Source organism: Aedes albopictus, chromosome 3 (assembly GCF_035046485.1).
Source record: "Aedes albopictus strain Foshan chromosome 3, AalbF5, whole genome shotgun sequence".
Lineage (NCBI taxonomy): Eukaryota > Metazoa > Arthropoda > Insecta > Diptera > Culicidae > Aedes > Aedes albopictus.
The window spans coordinates 384850677-384875058 of NC_085138.1; the positions used below are offsets into that span (position 1 = coordinate 384850677).

Genomic DNA, 24382 nt, shown 5'->3' on the forward strand with positions numbered 1-24382 from the left:
GTGTAATGACGTTTAAATCATGGGTAACTTTGTTTCATTTTATGCTGGCAACTCTGTACAATTTTTAGTATCAACGTGACAAACTTTTGATAATTAGTCAATGAAAACGAATTTCTACACTAAAATGATGTAAAAGACACTACACCGTCTCCAACCAGAGGTTGCACAGACTGAACAATCACTAACATTAGGCAACGGACAACACGAAACACCCAGTGGACCAGTGAAGAATTTTTCGTTTGACGAAAAGTTTCCTCCGACTGGAGCGGGAATCGAACCCTCACTCCGTGGCACTCACAATACGCCTAAACGACTGACGCCGCTAACCGCACGGCCACGAAGCCCACGAATGGACGAAATGTTCGTAACACATAGGAGCAATAGCTTATTAAATTAGTCACCTAAAACAATGTAAAATTACATGACTTTTACATGAAAAATCGTAAAAATATTGTATTTTTTGGTGATTTTTTAACGAAAATTGTTGAATAACTTTGAAATACGCAATTTAAACACCGTAGTGTCTTCGGCAAAGTTGTAGAGTATTGTTCTAACTATATTTTAACGGTATTTTCGGTAGCTTTTTGGTGCAATTTTCTGGATATTGAAGTACATTTTCGTGAAAATGCTCGAAAAAAAACACAAAATCGATTTGATACACCTCTAAACCTTTATCAATTTGGCTCATTTTTTTTTTTTTCAAAAGAGACGAACCAGCCAAGGGCTGAAAGTCTCTCAAATAAAGACAAATCAATCAATCAATTGGCTCATTTTTGGACTGAAGCCTTGTTTTTGCATGTGGATTGATAATTTGATGTGACACGGGTAGGTCAAAAAAAGTGAACAGGTCTACTGTGCATATATTTAGGCGTTAGACAATAACGAAACTAGCCCAAATACCGAAAACGCCTAAAAATATGCACGACACGTTCCAATGCACCAGTGGTGGAAAGCATCATGCGCTTGACGTGTTTTTTGGTTCGCATCAAACACAATCTTTGCTCACGCTCTCGCGAACCCAAAAAGAGAAAACGGTTCACGATTTCCCGGATCGACGAACCAACACAAAACATATGTCGAACGAGCAGAATCGCAGTTGGTTCGCCAGAAGGATCACAATGTAGAACATTTGGTTTGTTGCTATTTTTTGTACACTTAAAGGTAATTAGTTGGGTGTTTTTTGTTTATACTGGTCAGGTACCATTACAATAAATGATATCGACGAAAAAGTTTACCAACATTTGATTTCATTACAGAAATATCGGCCGCGAACCTCTAAAATAAAAAAGCATCGCGCTTGCAAAAGATGCGATGCACTCGTGGGCGTTCGTGTCGTACGATCGTGAGCCACAGACGTACGAACACCATCGCACAGCAAAGGTTTGCGATGCGATGGCATTTTTTTTTGTAGCGCGTAGGCACACGTTCGCGATCAATTTCCACCACTGCAATGCACATATCAATTGAACACCCCAAGTTCTCCATACAAAATTCGGTGTTAAACTGTGAAGGCCCAGTCCAATATTTTTCAAAAATTCTTTCACTGTGACACTTCTAGGGTCCCAAACCCCTGTTCTTTTTATTCTCATCCCATAACACCAAATTTTGTAAAATTTTGTCGAGCAATGTGATACTTTAAAGAAGTTTATGAATCCTTCCAGGATTTTCTTAAAAAAGCTTTCACGACTTCCGCGTGTTTTTTTCCCGGTATTCTGTTATTCTGTTATCTCAACGCATCCTCTGGCCCCATTGCCTATCTGCGCTTTCCCTTCGCTAAGCGATACGTCTACCGGACGGAGCACGACGATGTTACAAACTCTGAACTTAATGAAAAGTGAGTTTCTAATGCCGTTGGTCTAGCCTTCTAGAACCTACAGCTACACTGAAATAGATTTTGTTGTAGAAACTACCGATTTCATAGTAAAATTACTAACCGTACCTATGAAATCGGTAATTCCCACAACAAAATTTATTTCAGTGTACGGCATCAATGGCGTTCTGCAATGTTATAATTATTTGAGAATCTATTTATCATAACTTGTTCTGGTATCCTAGTTATTACAAGCCGAACAGTCGGCACTGAAAAAGTCACAGATAGATCTATTGATCAAAGGTGAGCTTGAAGTATTAGAACTAATAGAACTTAGCTAGTCTTGCTAGTTTTGAAGAGATCCGGAATAAACCTGTAGAAAATTTCTTATCAAAATTTACCTCTAACGCTACTGAATCTCAACCCTATCACTACCTCGACATTGCCTATTACTATGGTTGGGCCTTAAAGGTTTCCGACAATAATCACATACTGTGCCCTACGACATTGGCGATTCTATTGGCTGCCACTCATCTGTTTTGCGCCACCCGGCAAGGACTTGGTCTGGTACCCAATTCAGCCTCTCCATTCTATGCAGACAATAGAATTATTAGATCAGTGAAGACTCTATATTAAAATTGGCTCAAAGACAAGTAGGGTAAGGGAGGTATTTTGGACCGCTTTAGGAAGTGGATGATCAATTCAGCGAAAAAAGAAGGTTCCCACTTCTAAATATGGATAATTTCAGTAGGCATTATGTAGAGCAACATGTTTTCTGTCGAAAAAGGCCAAACAGAACTCAAAATTGTTGTAGTAGATACAAGAAATATCAAAACTCCTGAAGGATCTCGGGCTTCTATTTTGGACCATCTGACTGTATTTTGGCCCACCAAATTAAACTTCAATTGATTGATGAAATGAAAGCCACCTCAGCAAAAATTTAAACATAGTTAAAACTACGTGAAGTTTACAACTTTTCTATTCAATTTTTGAGGCAGGGAACGTTTAAAAATTACGTAACGGTAAAAAAAGATGAAATTTTGTTGCTATTGCCAGTTTTTACGCAATGTAGTATGATGTTTCATAACAAAATGTTACGCAAAGCATGTATTTATTAACGATTGCATGATGGCAGTCACCATGCATAAATTACGTAACGCTTCAAAGGAAGTGTGAAATTTTAGTGATTTTGCTAAATACAAGGGCATTCCACACACATATTGTAATGAGTGGGAAGGCCATCAAGAATAAAATAATTCCAATGGTACGTAATTTGTCAAACATACATTAGATAACACATTGTCTCAGTCATCAACTAATTGCCGAGAAGGACAACTTTTCTGAACTGGATGACTGAACACCTGAAAACTTCAACTTGTCGAAAAATTGTTAGGGCACAAATCGAATCGAAACGAAATAACTTGGAGAAAAGTTGTTAGAACAAATCGAACCCACAACAATCTCATTGTGAAATAAACGTATAACAACCAAGGTCATGGGAGGTCCCAACTTATTCTATTTATCTGTTTTCAGAGTACATTACATTGTCATGAATGTTTTCTCCCTTTAGAAGGAACTGGGGAGAAGGATCTGACAGGTGGTCCAAAATATGTCCACATCTGATTATGTTGTACATATTTTGGCCATACCTCAAACCACCATTTTAGTAAATATCATCACTCCACCGAGGTTAACAACAGTTTATTTCGAGTTCTTACAAGGCCCTAACTACATTCACATGAAATAAAAATTTATTTGTAAACTTTAATTCGAAGCCGACTACAAATTTGTCACCTTCTTTGTTTTTGGTGCTTTTACGTTCGTTTCATTGGAAGCGAAAACATTTTCTCTATTTTTGATACTGAACAGCATATTTAACTGACATCCAAAATAAAGGTCATCACACAGTTGAATACTTTTCGTGTTCCAATAAAAATTTACCAAGATTTAGTAGAGATTATGTGATAAATATCATAAAAATCCCTAGGTGGGCCAAAATACCTGCCCGGTCCAAAATACCTCCACTACCCTAATCAGTAAGGTCAGTTTTTCTCGTTTGTCAACAACGATTGATACGTATTGAGACAAACTTTCCACTGTATCTGCCAGCAATAATCGGTCGTCACAGGAATCCCAAGTAACAATACAGAACCATTAATCAGCATGCCAGTTTAACAAATATTCAACAAAAGCGCCGACAGTTGCACAACACCATGTGTTGATCATAGTGGTGAACAAGCATTGCAAACGGTTAACATAGAACTTTTGTTGATCATATACTTGTTAATTTAATAACTAGTCGAACAAAAGCTTAAAGAAAGTTGTTTAGAATTCCCGTATTAGCATAATAATGTTGTAACAATGTTAGAAGAAAAGCTGCTTCTGACTTATTAGACGTCGTTGTTCTTTACATGATTCGCAGTAGAACAAGAAGCTTAATCATAGTTTATTAATACTTGCTTAGGACCGATTTCTTCACCCTGGCTTAAGCGTTAAACCAGGTTTAACTATATGGGTAACCCTGGCTTACCGGTTAAGCCGAGGTGAAGAAATCGGCTCTTAGTCATTTTATTCAGCTGCTGATAAGTAGTGTAATAATATCACTTCATTGTCATTGTTCGTCACGTTCACATTTGTAAACATGATCGCTGTTTTTAAGCTTGCACTGGACTGAACATTAACCAAGAGCATTGCAGCAGCAAATAATCACTGAACTTCAAAAACGGCAGCTGAAGCGACCCCTCTAACTACCATCGACAGAAAGTTCCCCAGCGGCTCATTTCTTCACCAAGACACGACACGGATCTAACATTTTTTAATTCAGGCTCAGGATCCACTCAATGCCTGGAGATTTTCACTGAAATCACAGATGTTCACTTTCAACGAGAAAAATGTGAAGACTATTTAAACATAGCTCAATTGACTGGGTTTTTGGAAATGGATAAAAAGGGTTTGACAGCTGATAATTTTACAAAACAACAGCGTTAGCTACATACAGCTACTGTTAGGCTCCAACAGCGCTGCTGATGACCAAAGCTTGCCAAAAAGTTTGTCAACATGAATAAACGTTGCGGTAATGATTAATCAAACATTGACCAGCTTCAATATTGATCTAGACAATCAGTCGAATAAAAAACGATGTTTAATCAATGCATGAAAGGAAACGTTGTCGGCTTAATATTTAAATACAAAATTTATGAAATTACAAATACTGGAAAAAGTGTTCAAGGATTCCTGGACGGCAGTTCTAAAGTTATTCCTGGAGATACATCTTTACATTCCAAGATTTTTTTTTGAAAAAAAATCCTGAAGAGCCTGGAGGAACTCCTTGAGATGGCTCCAGAGAAATTCCTAGCATTTTATGAAAAAGAAATCTAAATTAATCTTTGGAGAAGATTCTGGAGAAACGCCTGGGGAATGCATGAGTGAACCCCTTGAGATAGCTCTGGAGATATTTCTGGAGGAATTGTATAAAAAAAACTTTTGTTGGCATTCATGGAAAAATCGTGGAGGAGTTTCTGAAAAAAAAAAAACATCTCTGAGGAATTTCTGAAGTAAATCCAGAAAAATTCCTGGAGGAATCCTTGAAATAATTTCCAAAGAAATCCAAGCTGAAACTGCAGACAAAGGTATTGGAGGAGTTCTTGAATAAATCCCTAAATAAGTTTCTGAAGGGAGTCTTTGAGTAAGTTCTGAATCAAACCCGGGAAAAACTTCTGGAGATATTCCTGGGGGAGTTTTTGAAAGAATTTCTTGCAAAATGTCTAATAGAGGAATTTTCCGAAGAAATCCAGCAGAAATTTGAAACAAATCTGGAAGAATTCTTGAAGGAATTACTAAAATATATCTCAAAACCAATTGAACTTTTCGATCTCTTAAGGAATTCCTGGAAAACTGGAGAATACGCTACAGTTATTCCATGACCAATTTCAAGATATATTACTGACTGGAGAAACGCCAAAAAATAATTCCGGGAGTGATTTCTGAAAGAATCCCTGAAGGGTCTACGGAAAAAAATCTTAAAGAATCCTTGAAGAGAGGTCCTAATGAATCCCAAGAGAAGTTCACGTAGCAATTCCTGGAGAAATATTTGAGGAACTTCTTAGGAAACCGATCTTAGATGAATTTGTAGAAGAATCTTCTGGAAGATTTCTAGAGGAATTTTTGATGTTATGTCTGAAAGAATTGCCGGAGGAGTTATAAAAAGGAATAGCTCGAGAAGCTCCAATGAAAATTTCAGAATGCCTTCCTTCAAAATTAAAATCTGGATTTTTTGAAGGAATCGCTGGAGAAATTTAGGAATGAATACTTGCAGAAACCTCTGGGGAAAGTCCTGCAAGAATATCTTGAGGAATAATACTGAAGAATTCGCTAGAGGAACTCCTCTACGATCTATTGAGGAATTTATGCATGAATTGATTTTTTGGAGGAATGGCTGGTTGGAAACTGGAAAAGCGCCGGGAGGAATATATATTTTGCAGCATTTCTGGAAAAAAAATCTAGAGGGGGTTCCTGGAAAAACCTAAAAAAAAGTCCAGAAGGAAATTCCATAGAAATTTCTGGAGGTATCTTTGATTATTTTTTTTTTTAAACCAAGGATTACTACGACAATTTCAGCATTTTTTAGAAATTATTGGTGAAATTTCAGTAGAATCTCTATGCAACTGCTAGTCTATCTGATTCTATTTTATTAAATATTATGAATTTTGAGCTTCCGGACGATGGCAGCGTATGATGTTCTAGAAGTTTTCCGATACCGGAGAATCGAGTTATGAAATGATATTTTACTGGACTAGAAGGGAGAGTGGAGTAATCAATTTTGACAGATCTCTTGCTCGTTTGGAACACGGGTTTGTATGGTTTTTACAGCAATTTGACACTTGATCTCTAAGTAATGGGGGCCTGAATCCTGATTATGAATAACCATCTGAATATTTTTTTTAATTTATTTAAGACCCTTTAACTATTTTGTCATTGAGGTCTGTTAGCTTGGTGGTAACCTTTTATAAACAGTTGTATATATTAATGTTCTTTAGAAACTTCATGACTGTTTCGATTCGTTCACTATCATCTGCCAAAATCTCCCTCATACTTATACACAATCCCACTTTTCTACTCTCTCCTTCCAAACCTAAGCATTCCACTAAAATGTGTTTTACTGTAAGTTGTTGGTTACACCATTGACAAGTCGGTTCAACTACTCTTTCGAATAGGTACTTATGGGTCAAAACAGTATGCCCATTACGTATTCTAGTGAGAACTACATTTTCTCTTCTCCTTCTCTTCTCTTCTCTAATTTTGAAAGGAATTATTGTGATTTTTACTTCCCTCAATTGGTTTTCTCTCACTCTTTCCCATTCATTTTGCCAGCGGTTCAAAATCTGATTTACTATGTTTTTTTCTCATTTCCCTGTAATCAAAATCAATGTTTCTATCTATTTGTTGTTCTAGAGCTACCTTAGCCTGCCGAGAAGGCTTTTTCACTGCCTTCAATTCCAATGTGGCTTGGCACCCGAGCAAAGTCTGATAGCAAATTGAAAACTAATTTTGATGATGTGATATTGCAAATTTTGATAATTCAGGTTGTTGTCGTTTTAGTCGTTTTAACGGTTAAAACAACAAAAATGAGAGCAGAAAAATGTTCCTGTGATAGCAAATTGAAAACAATTACTGCTATCGATGATAGCAAATTTTGATAACTGTTTTTGTTATCAGTGCAAGAAAAAGGAAAATAGTCAAATGTAGAGGTTTTTTGTTAATATCAAATTATAAATGCAATAACATAATTGCACTAATAATATTTCCCTAGAATTACTTCAGATACCCAGGTAACCAATAAGCATTTAAATAAGCCGTATTACTGTTTCATTTCTGCATTCAGCCTGCTTACTGCCGTATCATAGCAGTCCGACTGCTAAACTGCCCTATATTAACAATTCAAATGCTACTTAAAATCTGACAGCAGTTTCGTAGCATTTCAAATGCATTGTATGTTTTGGTCAACAGGCATCATAACTGCTACTTTATTGCCACGAAACTGCTGAGAAAGATGGGTGATGCTAAAACCATAACACATTTCCACTTCATAGTTTACGTGCCACGGCTGTAGAAGCCATCATTATTCGTATGTCCAGTCAATCATAGGTACCGTAAACTGGGGTGTAGTTGATCAGTGGGGTGAACCTGATCACTCAATTACCCACGAATATCGACTTTCAAAATAGGTGCCATTCCATTTTAATGTTACGTCATTGGATTTCGAATGGTTAAAATAGAACTGTTACTTCCTTGATAGTCGATATCCGTGGATATTTGAGTGATCAACTCCGCCCCAGTTTACGGTAACAACGAAGAAAATCAATGGGAAAACATGCTTTGATAAATTAATTCCATGGTTGGATCGATTTTATTATCAGCACCTGCCGAGCTCGAAGTAACTGCCGCTGGTGTAATACTCTACTCATGCCTTAAATAGATCAAAAATCCAATGCGCTTTATCTAATCATCTATAGCTTACCCTGTAGCGCGGTTCAGCACCATCGTCAACCCAAGGATCGAGGGATCAAATCTCATTTTGGCCGAAAGCAGCAAAAAAAACAGCAACAGCACTTCAGGACGTGCCCCAAGCCTCAAAAGTTCCACAGGAGAGTGAGAAAAAAGAAAAGAAAGGGAAGCCGTGAAATGGGCAGGGAAAAATATTTGTTTTTATTTTTGACAATCTGGGGGATAGGAGGGTTAAGCATTTAAGCAGCCGTATATTGGGCCAAAACCTGCATTTAATTAGCACTAATGGCGCATATACGGCAGATTAGCATTTAAAGACCTGCTGTAAAGGCGCATATAGTGCCGAATTAATGCTTTTCTAACTGCTTATTGGTTACCTGGGTAGTTTACTAAAACATTGAAAACTATTCTAACACTAAATATTTTTACTGATTAAAAATGACAGCAAACCGAAAGTGGAGGGGACCTGGTGTGATGGTTAGAACACTTGACTATCACGCCGAGGACCTGGGATCGAATCCCACTCCCGACAAACTCGTAAAATGCGAGTTCTTCCTTCGAAAGGGAAGTAAAGCGTGGGACGCTGAAATTTGGAAAAATTGGATAACCTGCACTGATTTACCAATACATACAGCACTTGTATATACTTAGTTTTAGAAATATCCATAGAACAAGCATGCGACTTTGTGAAGTTCTACCTTGCGGAATATTTTTTAAAAATCCTGGAGAATGTCTGCAGGTAATCTCTCAAAAATGTATAGAAAATTCTTGTGTTTGAAAGTTTTTATTGAATCCCATGGTTTCCTTCCACACAAAAAAGAGAAAACGTGTTCTTCGGATACAGACATCAAACTATCCTGTGTGGTTGATGATGGCATTTTGATCCAATTTCCCCTACGCTGTTCACTGCTCATTTTTCATCCCCTCTCCAAGTCTTCCGAGGAAAACGACACGCCAGGAAACTTTCCAATTGGTTTACTGCAAATGACAGCAGCTGAGACTCTTCTACAGCTCATCCTGTGCCTTACCCCACCGTGTATTCAGACAGCATCTATGTGGCTGTGAGCATGTTTATTTTGATTTCGAACATAAAATAAAACCCTAACCCAACTGCTACAGTTTAAGTACACCACATACGCATATACCCCGTTGCTTGGTAGAGTACCGAATGTTCCGACTTTCAATTTTCATTTAATTTTCCCTCTCTTCAGTTGATATGTGTCTTCAATGCTCCATGCATGGGTCCTAATTGAAGAGTACTAGACGGCAGTAGTGCTCGCTGACTGATGGTGCGTTGTACACTGGAGATGTTCAAATTTACATTAGTCAATGGTGACATTTTTATAGGTCATCGGTTTTGTGACTAGACTATGAATTTTCATGAACTTTCCCACAGACATTATTTGAATAGTTTGGTAACCTCCATGGGAAAAGTTTGCAGCCGAAAATACCCTAACAACAAAAATATGAGCGTCCCTACTTCCCCACGACATCCGAATGGATGATCTCCTCTTATTGCCTTCCCTGAGTCATCATTTCGTGGAATCCCAAAACCAACTGAAAATTACTTTTATCGTCATTTCATCACATCATCTTCGTCCTGGTTGTGCCATTGCTGCTAGCTTAACCGCCTCGTACCACCACCGACTGCTGTAAAACTCGACTAGCATACCGAAAAACCACCGTCCCCAACTCTTCGTGGCCAACACCACGGCCACGACGGCTGGCTGCGGTGCGAGTTGGTCGCGTGGATTTCAAATTCCAAACAGCAAGCGAGTCGCTCGAAAGTCTGCGTCTTCATTTCTCACTCTTTATCGTCTTTGCGCAATTGAGATCCATCCTAAAACCGCTTCCCTTTGCCTTTGGGGGGCGGCGCGACGGCAGCCAGCAGTAGCACTGCAGACTGTAACAACTGTCTGAAAACTGTCGATATCCTTTTTTACGAGCTTGCTCGCCGACGCGACGACCATCATCTTCGGTTGGTCGGTGCAGAAATATCTCACTGTGTGTATAGGTACAGCAATACCGAATTTCTGAACGTCCATAACTAGCGAATGTAACAATTTCATTCCGGTGTTATTCTATTCCTTTATTTTTCGTTTGTTTTTTTTTTGCAGCGTCAAGACCAACCTCACCAACATCGGTGCCAACTCGACGCTGTTCGTGGCCAAAGTGAACAAGCAGGACTCGGGCAGCTACACGTGTTCGATCGGACCAAACCAGCACTACAGCGTCTCCGTACACGTCCTAAATGGTGAGTTTTCAAGTACATACCTAACTATATTGACTAGCTGAGAAGCAGAAAAACTTATTGACGATGTGGAAAACGTAATCCAATGCAGCTCGATTGCTTCTGGTGGTAATCCTGGAGATGATTGGTTTGAGTGAATTTTCAGGAACAATTTAATCCGAAATACTTGAAAGTGCCAAGTGCTCTGTTATTCTAGAAAACTTGAAATTTGAAGACGCGCTGTGTTGAGAAACTGAAAAATTGAAAGATAAATTAGCGACAAACATCGCGATCTGGTGTGATTCGGCTTAGATACCAATATCCCAACATGTTCGCTTTGCGCCTAGTAATGCAAGACATACTTATATTTGCACAACATTCTTCTTCTTCTTCTTTATGGCTCTACGTTCCCACTTGGCCTGCCATGGAAAAAAACTACCTAGATAAAGTTACCTATTATTTTTACCTAAAATGTATACAACGCGAAGAATACGATGGATCTCTTCAGTCGAGTCAAGTACAAGACACTGAAGACGACCTTACAGTTGAGGTCGAAATACGTATCTGTCAAAGGATGCAGTGGAATTCAAAGGAACATAACATGATTTTCTTTTTTATTTTTTTTATTAACTACACATCACTGCATCACTGGACTGTTCATCCGAACCTTCTTCCATCCAGTTAGTTTCTTAAGCTGGGCGCAGGTTAGGAACGTACTTTAAGGCCACGCCAAGCTACAATTCTAACTTAAAAGAATCGTAGGATACTTTGGTTCAATTGAATTCCCCTTCCACAATCACAGCACCAAAGGCGGTAGATTTGCAATTTGTCTGCTTGGGCTGTAAAGCTGGGTATCGAATTCTCTCCGGAGAAAACTGAGTTAGTTGTCTTTTCTAGGAAGCGTGATCCAGCCGATCTAGAGCTTCAATTTTTGGGTAAGGAACTCACTCAAGCTCTTTCGCATATGTATCTAGGGGCTATGTTAGGGCATATGTATCTGGTTCGACTCTAAAGGCACCTGGGGAAAGCACATTATTTATCTGTATCAGAAGTGCCAACAATGAATCAAATTAATGCGAACATGGTGGGGAGCCCACCCGGAAGATCTGATAAAGCTTTATCATACAACGATACTGTCGGTTCTCGAATACGGTAGCTTTTGCTTTCAGTCCGCCGCGAAAACACACATCTTGAAGCTAGAGCGTATGGTTGTATGGTTGTCTTCGGATCGCGTTAGGTTGCATGAATTCGACACACACAATGAGTTTGGAGGTACTAGCAGCAGTACTCCCTTTATCAGATCGTTTCGTGGAACTGTCGTTAAGGTTCCTCATCCGCTGTGAGGTGCTGAATCCATTGGTAATTGAAAACTTTGAGAAGCTGATCGAATGAATTCATCAAACAAAATTTATGACATTGCACTGTGGGAAAAATCGACCCAAAAAACGGATCTTTTAACGCCGCTGGTTTTGGTACGTGAAGTTGACCATTTCTGACGTAAAAAATTACGAGAAATCGATTGGTGTTAAATTCATTCACCGCACGGCATGGGAAGTGGTCCATTTTGCCCCATTTTGCCTTTTTTCATACGAATGTACTTCCAAACAACTAACACGACTGTGGATCGTTGAAAATAACTGCATGTGTAATTAGAGGTCAATAAAAATCATAAACATACATGAAAGATCCTTTTAAGTGCTTATTTTGCCCCATATGCCCCAACAACTGCTGGAAATTGTGAATTTTACATAAATATGAATGGCTTTGAATGTTACTGATTTGAAGTGATTTGTTTGGCATAAACAAAAAGCGCCAGATCTGTTATCACCAGAATCATCTTCAGTAGTTGTTCAATTTGCCCCATTTTGCCCTATTATCATAGAAAAATGGGATTTAAAATGTATTTATAAGAAACAGATACTGCTATGGAAAGATGACATTAGTTCTAGTTGCAATTGGAAGCTAACAGTTATCATGCGCATATATTAAATATATTTTCCCTATTATACCCCACATTCCCTAAAACTGCTGGATGATAACATTTTTTGTATTGCTTTGTAATGTCACTGGTTACAATACATGAAGTCCTGGATCATTTTTATATATACAAATACGGTTTATCGATTAGCTTTAGAATCATTCACGATAGGGTACAAATAGCTGTCCATTTTACCCCAATTTGCCCTGATATGTTGTCGCCTCATGAATGAATTGATTCCCCACATTTGCTTATGTCCGAATTGATGGATTTTTGGTGCTGAAACCAATGTAATCAAAAAGACAGTTAAGAATTATGACTTTGGTGGGGAATTCAGGGTATAATAAGCATTAATCTTAATCTAAATTGGTGGCAAATACGCACACAACTAATTAAATTAGGCATCTTAAGTATACATATAATTTGGTGCATTAAGACGCCCTATTTAATCAGTTTAGCGCATATTTGTCATATTTTATAAAATGCTTATTATGCCCTTAATTCCCCATCAAAAACTGAAATTATAGAAATAGTCTTTTTGATAACAGTACCAATGCTTATAAGGGAAATTAATTTATTCATTACATGACAAAAAATCAGGGCAAATTAATGTATTCATTACATGATAAAAATAAGGGCAAATTGGGGAGAGATGGACAGCTATTCATACCATTCCGAGGATGATCCTAGTATTAATCAATAACCCGCATTTGTATATATCAAAAATGATCCAGGACTTCATGTTCTGCATCCAACAAAACAATACAAAATATGTTATTATCTAGCAGTTTTAGGGGAATGTAGGGTAAAATAGAGAGAATATCTTTCATATATACGCATGATAACTGTAAGCTTCCAATTTCACCTAAAGCTAATTTCAACGTTCTATAGCAGTATTTGTTTTTCATAACTACATTTGAAATCTATTTTTTTCATGAACATAGGGCAAAAAGGGGCAAACCGGACAACTCTCGAAGATGATTCTGGTGATAATAGATCTGGCGCTTTTTGTATATGCCAAACAAATTACTTCAAATCAGTAACATTCAAAATCCATCCATAATTAGGAAAAAATGTGAATATCCACAAGTTGTTGGGGCATATGGGGCAAAGTAAGCTTTTAAAAGGATCTTTCATGTATGTTTATGATTCCTATTGCCCTCTAATTACATCTGCAGCTATTTTCAACGATTTACAGTCGTGTTAGTTGTTTGAAAGTACATTTTGATTCTCTTTTTGTATGAAAAAAGGGCAAAATGGGGCAAAATGGACCTGTTCGGACGATTTGCCTTTAGCGCGTACACACAAATATTGATAGCAGCTTTATTCTCGGTAGCAGCTTCAATGCTGAAATTCACTCTATTTAGATTAAAAGTATTTACAAATAATAATAAAATATTTACAGTTCGGTGCCCATTTCACGCTCTTCAAAGGAATCGTCCCCTCTATCACTTCACTCTTAACAACTGATTCCCTTCATCGATCACTGTTGCCAGTTTCACAAAAACCCGTCACAACAGGACCACTTCCCGTGCCGTGCGGTGAATGAATTGCGGTGAATGAATTTAGCCCCAATCGATTTCTCGTATTTTTTTACGTCAGAAATGGTCAACTTGACGTACCGAAACCAGCGGCGTTAAAAGATACGTTTTTTGGGTTGATTTTTCCCACTGTGCAGCGGTTCGAAGCCAATGGGTAACATATTTCATTTTATTTGAACTAAATATTCATGTTTCATTTGCTTATAAAGTAATATTATTCTTTACCCTTCACATTGGCGTATCTAGGATTTATTCCTAGGGGGTGCCAGTTTCATCGGTTTTCAGGTTGTTTTGCTTTTTTTTTGTAAAAGGAAATACCGATCCACCCTCAATTTCTTAGTATAATGATATACTGCGTCGCGGTAAAAATTAGCCCGCAAATTTTGACTCACGTAAAACCAACATTGTATCGAGTCTGGTTTGTACGTATAATACAAGAATTTTTGGTTTTCGGCGAAAAAAATCTTTCGGTAATTGCTCAGGGAATATTCCCGGCAATTTATTTAAAAATTGTTTTGCAATTTATTTCAATTCTTTTGGAAATCTTTCAGAAATTTCTTTGGATTTGGCAATTTTCTTCGATAATATCTTTGGATCCCCTTTGGCAATTTCTTTAAGAATTTATTTAGTATTGTATGTTGCTTTCACAACAAAACGCGCTGCCAACTTTCAGTCGGCATTTCTGAATCATCACGGTGAATCAAGCACCACCTCTGTTGCTGTTTGTGTTAGTGAGATCGGAGAAACGTGAGACTCCCGCCTACTGATTGGCTGGCGACGACTCTGGCGACGGTTTCACCCGCGATGGACCCGCATTCGATAAGGGGGAAAATCGACAATAATATGTTTGGAATTTGATACTAAACACCTTTCAAGCATTATTTAAAAATTTCATCGGCATTTCCATTATGACTAGGAGTTTATTTGGCTTTTTTATTTCGTTGACAAATCCTTTGAAATGTTTTCTCGGAAGTTCCTTTGCCAATTTTTTAGTAGTCTTTAAAGCATTGTTTTGTTAATGTCAGCAATTCTATTGATATTTCCTTTTTTAAATTCTCCAATTACTCTTCAGGAAATTCTGTTGGGATTTATCTTAGAGATGCCTTTGGTAATTCATTCACCAATGACACTGAGAACTTACTCACATTTTTTTTTTTTTTCATTTTACAGTCCACTTTTTTGTATTTTTGTCGAATTTTTGGGACTTTCATTATCTAAGTATGCTATTCGGTGTTCCTTCGCCAATTATTTCAAAAACTCCTTCGGAAATTCTTTTATAAATCGCTTCTATAATTTTATTGAAAATTCTGTAGACAATTTCTTCCAGATTTCTTCAGTAACTATGTACGGAATTCCTGCAGCACATGATTTTGGAATACCTTCGGCAACTCCGATGTTACATGCATTGAAAATTTGGAAATTTCATCAGGAATTCCTTGAGAAGTTTTGGAAACTTCGATTATTACTTTGGGAACTTCTTCGGTAATTCCTTTGGAAATTAATTCAGCAAATTTCTTAGGGATTTCCCTTCGGGAAATTTTATTTGAAAAAAAAACCTTGTCACGGGAATTCTACGGCTATAACTTTTAGGAATTCTTTCATTTTTTCTGAAATTTCTATGATGATTGCGAAGCATTGAGAATTTCTTCGAAAATTTTTCCCATATAGTCTAGTCTAGTCTACACATACACAGCCATTCATTGAAAGAATCCTGGAAAATGATAGAATCGACTACTTCTATCATTTTTCTTGTCATTATTAATGATTGCAGTACATCATTGATGTATTGCAAGCATTAAAGCGGCCAGGCCTACTGTGCAGCGTTATTGATTTAACAATGAAGCCATTGAGTGGGGACATCTCGTACCAACCTCTCAGCTTAATTAAAAACAAAAAAATAAACGTGATAAACGGTGGGGGTGACGATGCTAAGAAGGTTAATGTCTCCCCTTGGTCCTCGGTCCTTGATCCTGTGATGGAACACAGGTATTTACTCCGTGTCCTGGCCCTAATGCCTAGGCTTGAGCGCCTTTACTCGCTCTCTGAAAAGAAACTAAAAATTATGGCCCCAAGAACTGTCAATAATGGCCCATCTCCCCAATTGTGTTAGTAAATACTAAACAAAAGAATCTAATCAGAAAGATCTCACCGCCTGTGTCATTGAAAGTCCAAGGGTGTTGCAGTTAATTCACACCACTCTTGATTCGCACCATTCTTTCAGCAGATTCTTGACTAGCTGATCCAGTAATCCCAACAGGAGCCATGGACAGCTGTCATCCTTCGGCAGCGCAGCGGTAGCTGCGGCTAACAAAACGGTCCTTTTCAGAACGATCGGTATCCAGATGCAGCACTGTTAGGACTGTATCGATTAGAGAGCACCTTCCGGGGCTCGAACTCCACTAACAATCAATTATTCACCAGAACTAGCTTCACGTCTCTTCCGTCCATACTGCAGTGCCCTTGTTTTTCTATGCATTTATCACTCACTAAATTTCCCTCTACTTTTGCTCCTTATCAGAACATACCGAGCCGTAGCACACACAATAATATCTAACAGCAGCGAATTTCACCGCACTGAGCGATCGCGAACGCAACGCTGTTTATGTGCTGGTTGAACACTGTTCTCTTCAATGAATTCGGGGGCTTCATCCGGACGGAGAAGCAGAAGTCACTCGCAGACAATCTTCAGTCTCTAAACAATCTTCCTCTTTTTCGTCTCCCGAAACAAACACACTTTCACGCACGCGAAAATAATTTGGTTTGCGTTGTTCCGGCCAAACCACCAGCGGAATCACGAAAAACATACACTTATTTGGGGACAACAAAGTTACCCGAAGTAGGGGAGCTTTCACATCGGACTCCTCTTCGAAAATTTTTCCCATATAGGCTTTTACTAGAGATTTCTCTAGTAATACCTCCTAGGATTTCAATGGAAATTTCAACTTTTCCCTAAATTCGTTTAGAGATTCCTCTAGAGGTTTCTATTGGGATTCTTTCAGGTGGAACTCTTTGAAGAATTTGGATTCGACTGTGAAAGATTTTAGCTTGAAAATGGCTCTTCCAGTCTTGACAAAATTTAAATACAGCTGTTGTAAAATGTTGGGAGAAAAATTGTGTGGGAAGAATGAAAATGTGAAGAATAGTTTTATAAAAGAATGTTCAATCTCAAACGCAGAAACTACATCCGCCCGACAATCATTGTTCGATAATACAACACTGGCCGAAAAATCGGCAATAATTGGTAAAAATTGTTATAATAATTAAAATGTAAAAAACCATTAATGAAATAAATAACTAATTTAAGAGTCCCTGAAGAAGGTCTTAAATTAGACCGAAACGTCGGACAAGATTAAATAGATGTATTTAAATTTTGTCAAGACTGGAAGAGCCATTTTCAAGCTCTTTGAAGAAGTCCAAGAGGAGTTCCAGGAGTAAAACCATGATTAATTTCTAGAGCAAACCATGAATGAAAATTCTAGAGAAATTCCTGAATCAGTCTTTTGAAAAATCCCTGGAGGAATCAAAGGCATTTCTGGAAGTATCCTAGGGAAACTGCCTAAAAGAATCTCAGCCAGAATGCCAGGAGAAATCGCTAGAGGGTTTCCTGCAGGTATCACAATAATCACAAGAATTTCTGGAGGATACCTAGGAGGCATTTATGAAACATTAGAAGCAGCAGGAATTGCTTATGGAATCCCAGGAGGAGTTCCTGGATGATAGTCAAGAGGTGTTCCTGGAGAAATCCAATGATAAATATTTGGAGAAATCCCAGGAAAGAATCCCTACATGAATTCCGGAACGAGTATCCTGGCTTCCACCCATTACTAACAGATATCATTAAAAAGTTATTACTCTGTATAATGTATACTATTAAGTACAAAGAAAGATCCTCGGCTCCGTAAAGCGTTATACGCGATTGAGCCCCAAATAAATGAACTAGATAAAAAAAAAGAATTCCGGAAGATATTACAGTAAGAATTTCTGGAAGAGTGCTAGGAGGAATTTCTGGAAGAACCACAGCAGGAATAGCTTGAGAAATTCAGCTGAAATTCCTGGAGGAAGGGAAGGCCAAGAGGAGTTCCTGGAGACATCCCATGAGAAATTTATGAAAGAATCCTTGGATAAAAAGTCCTGGAGGAATCACCGGAGAGCTTCTGAAGATATCACAGAAAAAATCTTAGGAGGTATTCTTAGAAGGGTTCTGGGATGTATCATTGTAGAAATCTCAGCAGAAATCCTCGGAGAAATTGCTGGATGAAAATATACAGGAATTTCTAGAGAAACCCCATCAGGAATGCCTGGGAGAATCCAAAGAAGATCTAGAAAAGTCCCTGCAAGAACCGTTAGAGGTATTCTGGAAGGCCCTGAAGAAGTCGCAGGAGGAATTTCTGAAGGAATTTCAGGAAGATTTCCCGGAAAAATTCCAGCCAAAATGCAAGGATAAATTCGTAAAGGAATCACTAGAAGAATTTCTGGACGTATACTAGTAAGAATTTCTGGAGTAACCGCAGGAGAAGCTGTTTGAGGTATGAGGTATTCTTGGAGGAAGGCCAAAAAGAGTTTCTGCTGGAGTTCCATGAGGAATTTCAGGAGGAACCTTTGGAAAAATCTCTGAAGGAATTCCTGGATGAGTCCTTGGAGAAGTGCGTGATAGAACAACCAAAGGAATTTCTGCAAGAATTCCAGGAAGATTGCCTATGGAAAGATCCCAGCAAAAAAAACAGGAGAAAGCTCTAGAAGAATCCCTAGCATAGTTTTTGAAGTACCAAGGTTAGAATTTCTGGAGGAAGAATAGGTGGAAGAACCGCATGAATTGCTTAAGGAATCCCAGCTGGAATATCTGTAGAAATTCCTAGAATACCAGGAGATATCATAGAAGTTATTTCTAGAGAAATCCTTGAATCAGCAATGCCGGGGTATTTTGAGAGAAGTTCCTCTAACAAATGCCTGAAGAAATATATACAGTTCTCCTTGAAAGAATCGGTAGAAATATACTGGAAGAATCCCTGATGGAATCGCAGGAGATTTTTTTGGAAGAATCTCAGGAAGATTTTGCGTAAATATTGCAGCAAGTAAGTATGCCAGGAGAAATCTTTAGAAGTATTTCTGAAGGAGTCCTAATGGGAATTGCTTGAAGAATTCCAGCTGGAAATCATGGAGGAAAGCCAATAGAAGTTCTTGGAGAAATCCCCTGTGGAATTTCTGGAAGAACCTCTGGGGGAGGTCGTGTATATATCCTTGAAGAAATTTCTAGAAGAATCACCGAAGGGGTTTTTTTTAAATCCCAGAGAAATTTTCTGGCAGAACTGCCCTAGTAGAATTCCTGAAGGTACCACAGTAAGAACTTTTGGAGGAGTTCTAAGAGAAATTGCTGGAAGAATCGTAGCAGGAGTTGCTTGAGGAATTCTAACCACAACTTCCAGAGGAAGTCCAGTAGAAGCTCCTGGAGGAATTCTATGAGAAATTTCTGCAAGAATCTCTGAATAAAATCTATGATGGAATTCCTGGAAGATTTACCGGAGGAACTTCTGAAAAGAACCCCGGAAGATTGTCTTGAATAATTTCACTTGGAATTCCTGAAGGAATCCCAATAGTTTTTTTTTAGAGGAATTAATGCATAGAAGAATTCCAAGAAATATCATAGTAAGAATCTCCAAAGAAATCCTAGAAGAAATTGCTGGATCATTCTCTGCAGAAATGTCTACGCCATCAGGACTGCCTGGAGAATCCAAAGGGAAGTTTATTGAAGAAATATCGGAAGGAATCCATAACGGATTCCTAGAAAAATCACTGTATGAATAGATAGAGGTATTTCTGGAGGAATCCATGGAGAAGTTTGTTGATTGTTCTTACCAATATAAAAAACGCCAAAACGTACAACTAGTATCTCAGAGGATTTTAAAACGGTTTACGGAAAATCGGCAGAACTTCTTAAAAGCATCAGCAAACCCAAGCTCAAATTCTATCAAAATTTTACTAAAACTTAGGAAAAACGGACAAATAAAGCCAAATGGAACAAAACGAATCATAAAGCAAATTTGTTAGTGATTTTATTTACATAAATGTCATATTTATACATAAAATTAATTCCGGGTTTGCTTAAGATATGTTCAAATGTGCCATTAATCACCGGAAAAAGGCTTAATACCTACCTTCTTCGGTGCCCCAAGAAGAAACTTTCCATTCAATATCGTTCTTTTCATTTGTGAACCCACATATATAGGTGTTGGGACCGTAAAACGGGTGCAAACTGTGCAATAATAGGTTGATATGAGTTTCACATCGCGATCAATGTTACCCCGTTCGACGGTTCCCTAGATCGTAATATCACATTCGTACACGAACCCGGCAGAGCCGGAAAATTTTCTATTGAAAAAGTTTCTTACCCAGCGACAGTGGATTCTCGTTTGGCATCGGTGCTAATCCGATTGTTGTTTTCACTTCCGTTTTCTGGCACCTAGAAATATTCCCCGCCCGACCGACAGCCTCAGCAAAGGCAAAAGTGGAAAAAGCAAAAGCCATGTTCACTAGTGAACAAACCGTCGTCCGGAATACTGTCCTTTCATTGTTGTAGAAGTCCTGGCCATTGGTGAGCCGTCCTAGTCGTTATCCCAAACAGTAGGAAGTCCATTAGGCACCCGGGTAGCATTTATTCACTCACTCATTCATTCATTTGAAAGTCACTTAATCACTGCTGGTTCCGCACCCGGCCTTGTTCCCGTCATTTTCGCTTCCTGACTGGTGCGAGAAGGCATCTTTCTATGGGAGGGGAAGGAACTCAAAGTGTGGCATAATGGACGGCCGGTGGTCCGATGGAAACAATAGGCATACTTCCGGAAAAGTAAACCCGCTTACTGTCTGTCTTCCAGGAATGGCCTCAAATTTTAGTAATTAAAATATTTTTTTTGTTATGGGGTGAAGAAAACGAGGTGAAGGATATTCGTTATAAAATGAAATGGGTTAATTGCTCAGGAAGGCTGAAGAAAGCAAAAGAATCGGCATTATGATGGTGTTTCTGAAGTTTAAGGACAAGGTATTTGGAGTACATTGCTCCAAATTTCTAGAGCACCGTTTTTTAGAACCGTTGAGCGGATTTGGATTAAAATGCATCACGCTGTTGACAACCACTGAACAATTAGCGTGATGCATTTTCATCCAAATCCGTTCAACGGTTCTAAAAAACGGTGCTCTAGAAATTTTGAGCTATGTACTCCAAATACCTTGTCCTTAAGCATTTATCACCTTTCTTGCAAGAAATTTGAGATTGTTCCGCACTATTCCGCATGCTCTACTCTCGCAAAATGCAAATTTAAGCCTGCAATTTCATTGATTTATTCCAAATCTGTTTCACATTAAGGTGAATATATAACGAAGCCACACCTCGAATTTTCAAGAGCACAAATCTGAGCAACCAAAAGACGGATTGCGCTGAAAAGTTGATCGATTGGTGACCCGCTGGTGGTGATCAATCGATCAACTTTTCAGCGCAATCCGTCTTTTGGTTGCTCAGATTTGTGCTCTTGAAAATTCAAGGTGTGGCTTCGTTATATATTCACCTTAACATACTCTTAAATTGAAGGTTTTTATTGATGCAACTTCAACTACATAACAAAAGCAGAACTGAGTCACATCATCGACGATAAACATAGGAAAAATGCTGGGGTTGTTACATAGCTGGGGTAACTTGCTGTCATGGTAAAATCAGAGGTGGTTACTCAAGATCCCCAAAATTCAGCGCCCCCTACTGTGTATCAAACAATTGTCCGTACAGCAATTTTTTGGTCAAAATAATTTTTCATTTAAATGATTATAACTTTTTTATACGTCAATCAAAAACGCTGAAATTCTGACCAATTATAACCCATATATTGAAGCTCCATTGGTATAATTTTGAGCGAGATGGAAAAGTTATAGAACTTTTAGTAAAACTTAGAAAATTTTTGAATACATTTTTAAAACATTATATCTCAATATGTACTTGATGAAACTTTTTCAATATTTTTCGTGTTACAGCTTATACCTAAGGCTTTCATATGCAGCTTCGTTTAAGGTTTTATATTCAATACAAAAAATATGAAAAATCTGTATATGTTCAGAGTGTCATTTGGAAATTTATCATATTTTGATCAATAAGTGCCAAGTGTTTTCAACTTTTTTAAACACTCTGAATGATATATTTTTATACAGGACCTAGTAAACTACATATGAAGAGTTGGTCCTATGGATTTTTCGTTCAGTTAATGCATTTTTATTGGTGAAAAACGTTTGGCAGATTATATGAGCAAACTATGGTAAATTTTAAAACATCGTCAACTACATATGCACAATTTTCATATTTTTTGTAGTGAATATAAAACCCCAAACAAGGCTGCATATGAAAGCCTTAGGTCTAAGATGTAACACAAAAAAAATTGAAAAAAAAAATCATCGAGTACATATTAAGATATAATGTTTTAAAAATGTGTTCAAAAGTTTTATAAGTTTTACTAAAAGTTCTATAACTTTCAGAAAACTTATTCGATCTCGCTCAAAATTTTACTAATGGAGCTTTAATATATGATCCATGATTAATCAAAATTTCAGCGTTTTTGATTGACGCAAAAAAAAGTTATTAACATTTGAATGAAAAACTATTTTGACAACAAATTTGCTGTACGGACAATTGTTTGATACACTGTATATTGATACGCCCCCACCCCATGGAAATAACTTCAATACATATTTCGCCTTTTCAAGAATTACTCCAGAAAAAAAACCCTCCACATTTGTTTTAATTAGTTAGTTAGCTAGATAGTTTATCGAAGGGCCCACGCTATACTTCCCTTCCGAATAAAGAATTCACATTTTTTAGGTTTGTCGGGAGTGGGATTCGATGCCAGATCCTCGTAGGGCGAAGAAGAGACTCGGGCAAGTGATACTCGTTTCTCCCATGTGTGCACCGATTGGATGGGCTTTTCGATTCCCACATTTATAGTCGGTGATACATAAATAAATTGGTAAGCTCGTTTTATGCTATTGTTTTATTGTGAATGGTTCAAAGAATCTTTTTCTCTCATATCACAAAATGTTGGAATAGTATGTCTTACTACGACACGCTTTGACGGCCATCTCTGAAAATTTATCAAAAAACCTTCGAACAGTTCGTAATCACAAATTTCGGCGTGAAATCCTAGAATAGAGTTTTCTTTTTTTTTATCTGTATTAACGAGATTTTTAGCCCTAGGCTAAAGGAAGAACTCACATTTTGCGAGTTTGTCGGGAGTGGGATTCGATCCCAGGTCCTCGGCGTGATAGTCAAGTGTTCTAACCATCACACCAGGTTTGCTCCGAATAGAGTTTCAATAAAATATCAATTTCCTCCTGATAAGAGTGTTAAGAGCCGTTTCTGACCGCGTTGATCCCTAGTACATCATCACTGGAGCCAAGGATGGATTTTTTTCAGTGAGTTCGTTCCATATTAAAGCAATTATTTGATGTGATTTATAAAACATAACTATATTTTATGTGTATTTACCCAACAACTGGGAATGGAGAAACTAACTTTTTTGCATTTTTCTCATAGGGGGTTTCTTTTTTTCTTAATTTATACACTCCCGTTCAAAAGTTTGGGGTCACCCCCTCAAAAACATGTCATTTTTTTGGGCCCATATCTCCGCCAATTTGCGTCCGATTTCAAAACCCTAGGTTTCATTCAAAAGATAATAAGTCAAAGAAACTTTGAACATGATTTAAAAGAAACTTTTTCAAAAAAAAATTGTATGTAAACTTAACCCAAAGTTGCCAAATTTTCTAAAAAATGAATATAAACTTACGGCAGTGTCGCTGGAAGTCGGGTCGACCAAATTTTAAGATGAGAGGGGTAATATGACCCATTTTCTATTAGCTTTCAACTGATTTTTACAGAACTTAGCTAAAAAATCTAGAAAAAAAGTTATTAAGTAAAATAATCCTTGATGTCATCGACCAAAAGTTTGGGGTCACCCCTCAATATGATGTATCGGCCAAAAGTTTGGGGTCACTTTCGTAAAACATGGAAAAGGGATTTGGTGATATCTTCGCCATCTATAGTTCAATTTTAATTATTTTTGGCTCATTTCAAAGATAATTAACTAAATTTACGTTTGATGTCTTTAACTTAACGTATTTAACGATTTTTGTATATAAAAATGTTATGTAAAGTTAGCACATTTTACCACGCTTCAAAAAATGAGGCAACTTTACGTTAAGTTTTAGTATATAAATTTCAACAAATATGTGTGGTTCAATGTCTATGCAGTAAGTATCATTCATTTTGTTTCAAATAAGCCAAGATTGAATGA

The 24382-nt window shown here is 37.7% G+C and overlaps 1 protein-coding gene across 1 annotated transcript in view; it reads left to right on the forward strand.

The window, feature by feature from the left end:
• Positions 1–24382, forward strand: part of LOC109399616 (uncharacterized) — a 578312-nt gene that overhangs the window by 516256 nt on the left and 37674 nt on the right. The window contains exon 7 of the mRNA XM_062855872.1: positions 10432–10568. Within this exon, the coding sequence (XP_062711856.1) occupies positions 10432–10568 (137 nt within the window). The remainder of the gene's footprint in view (positions 1–10431; positions 10569–24382) is intronic.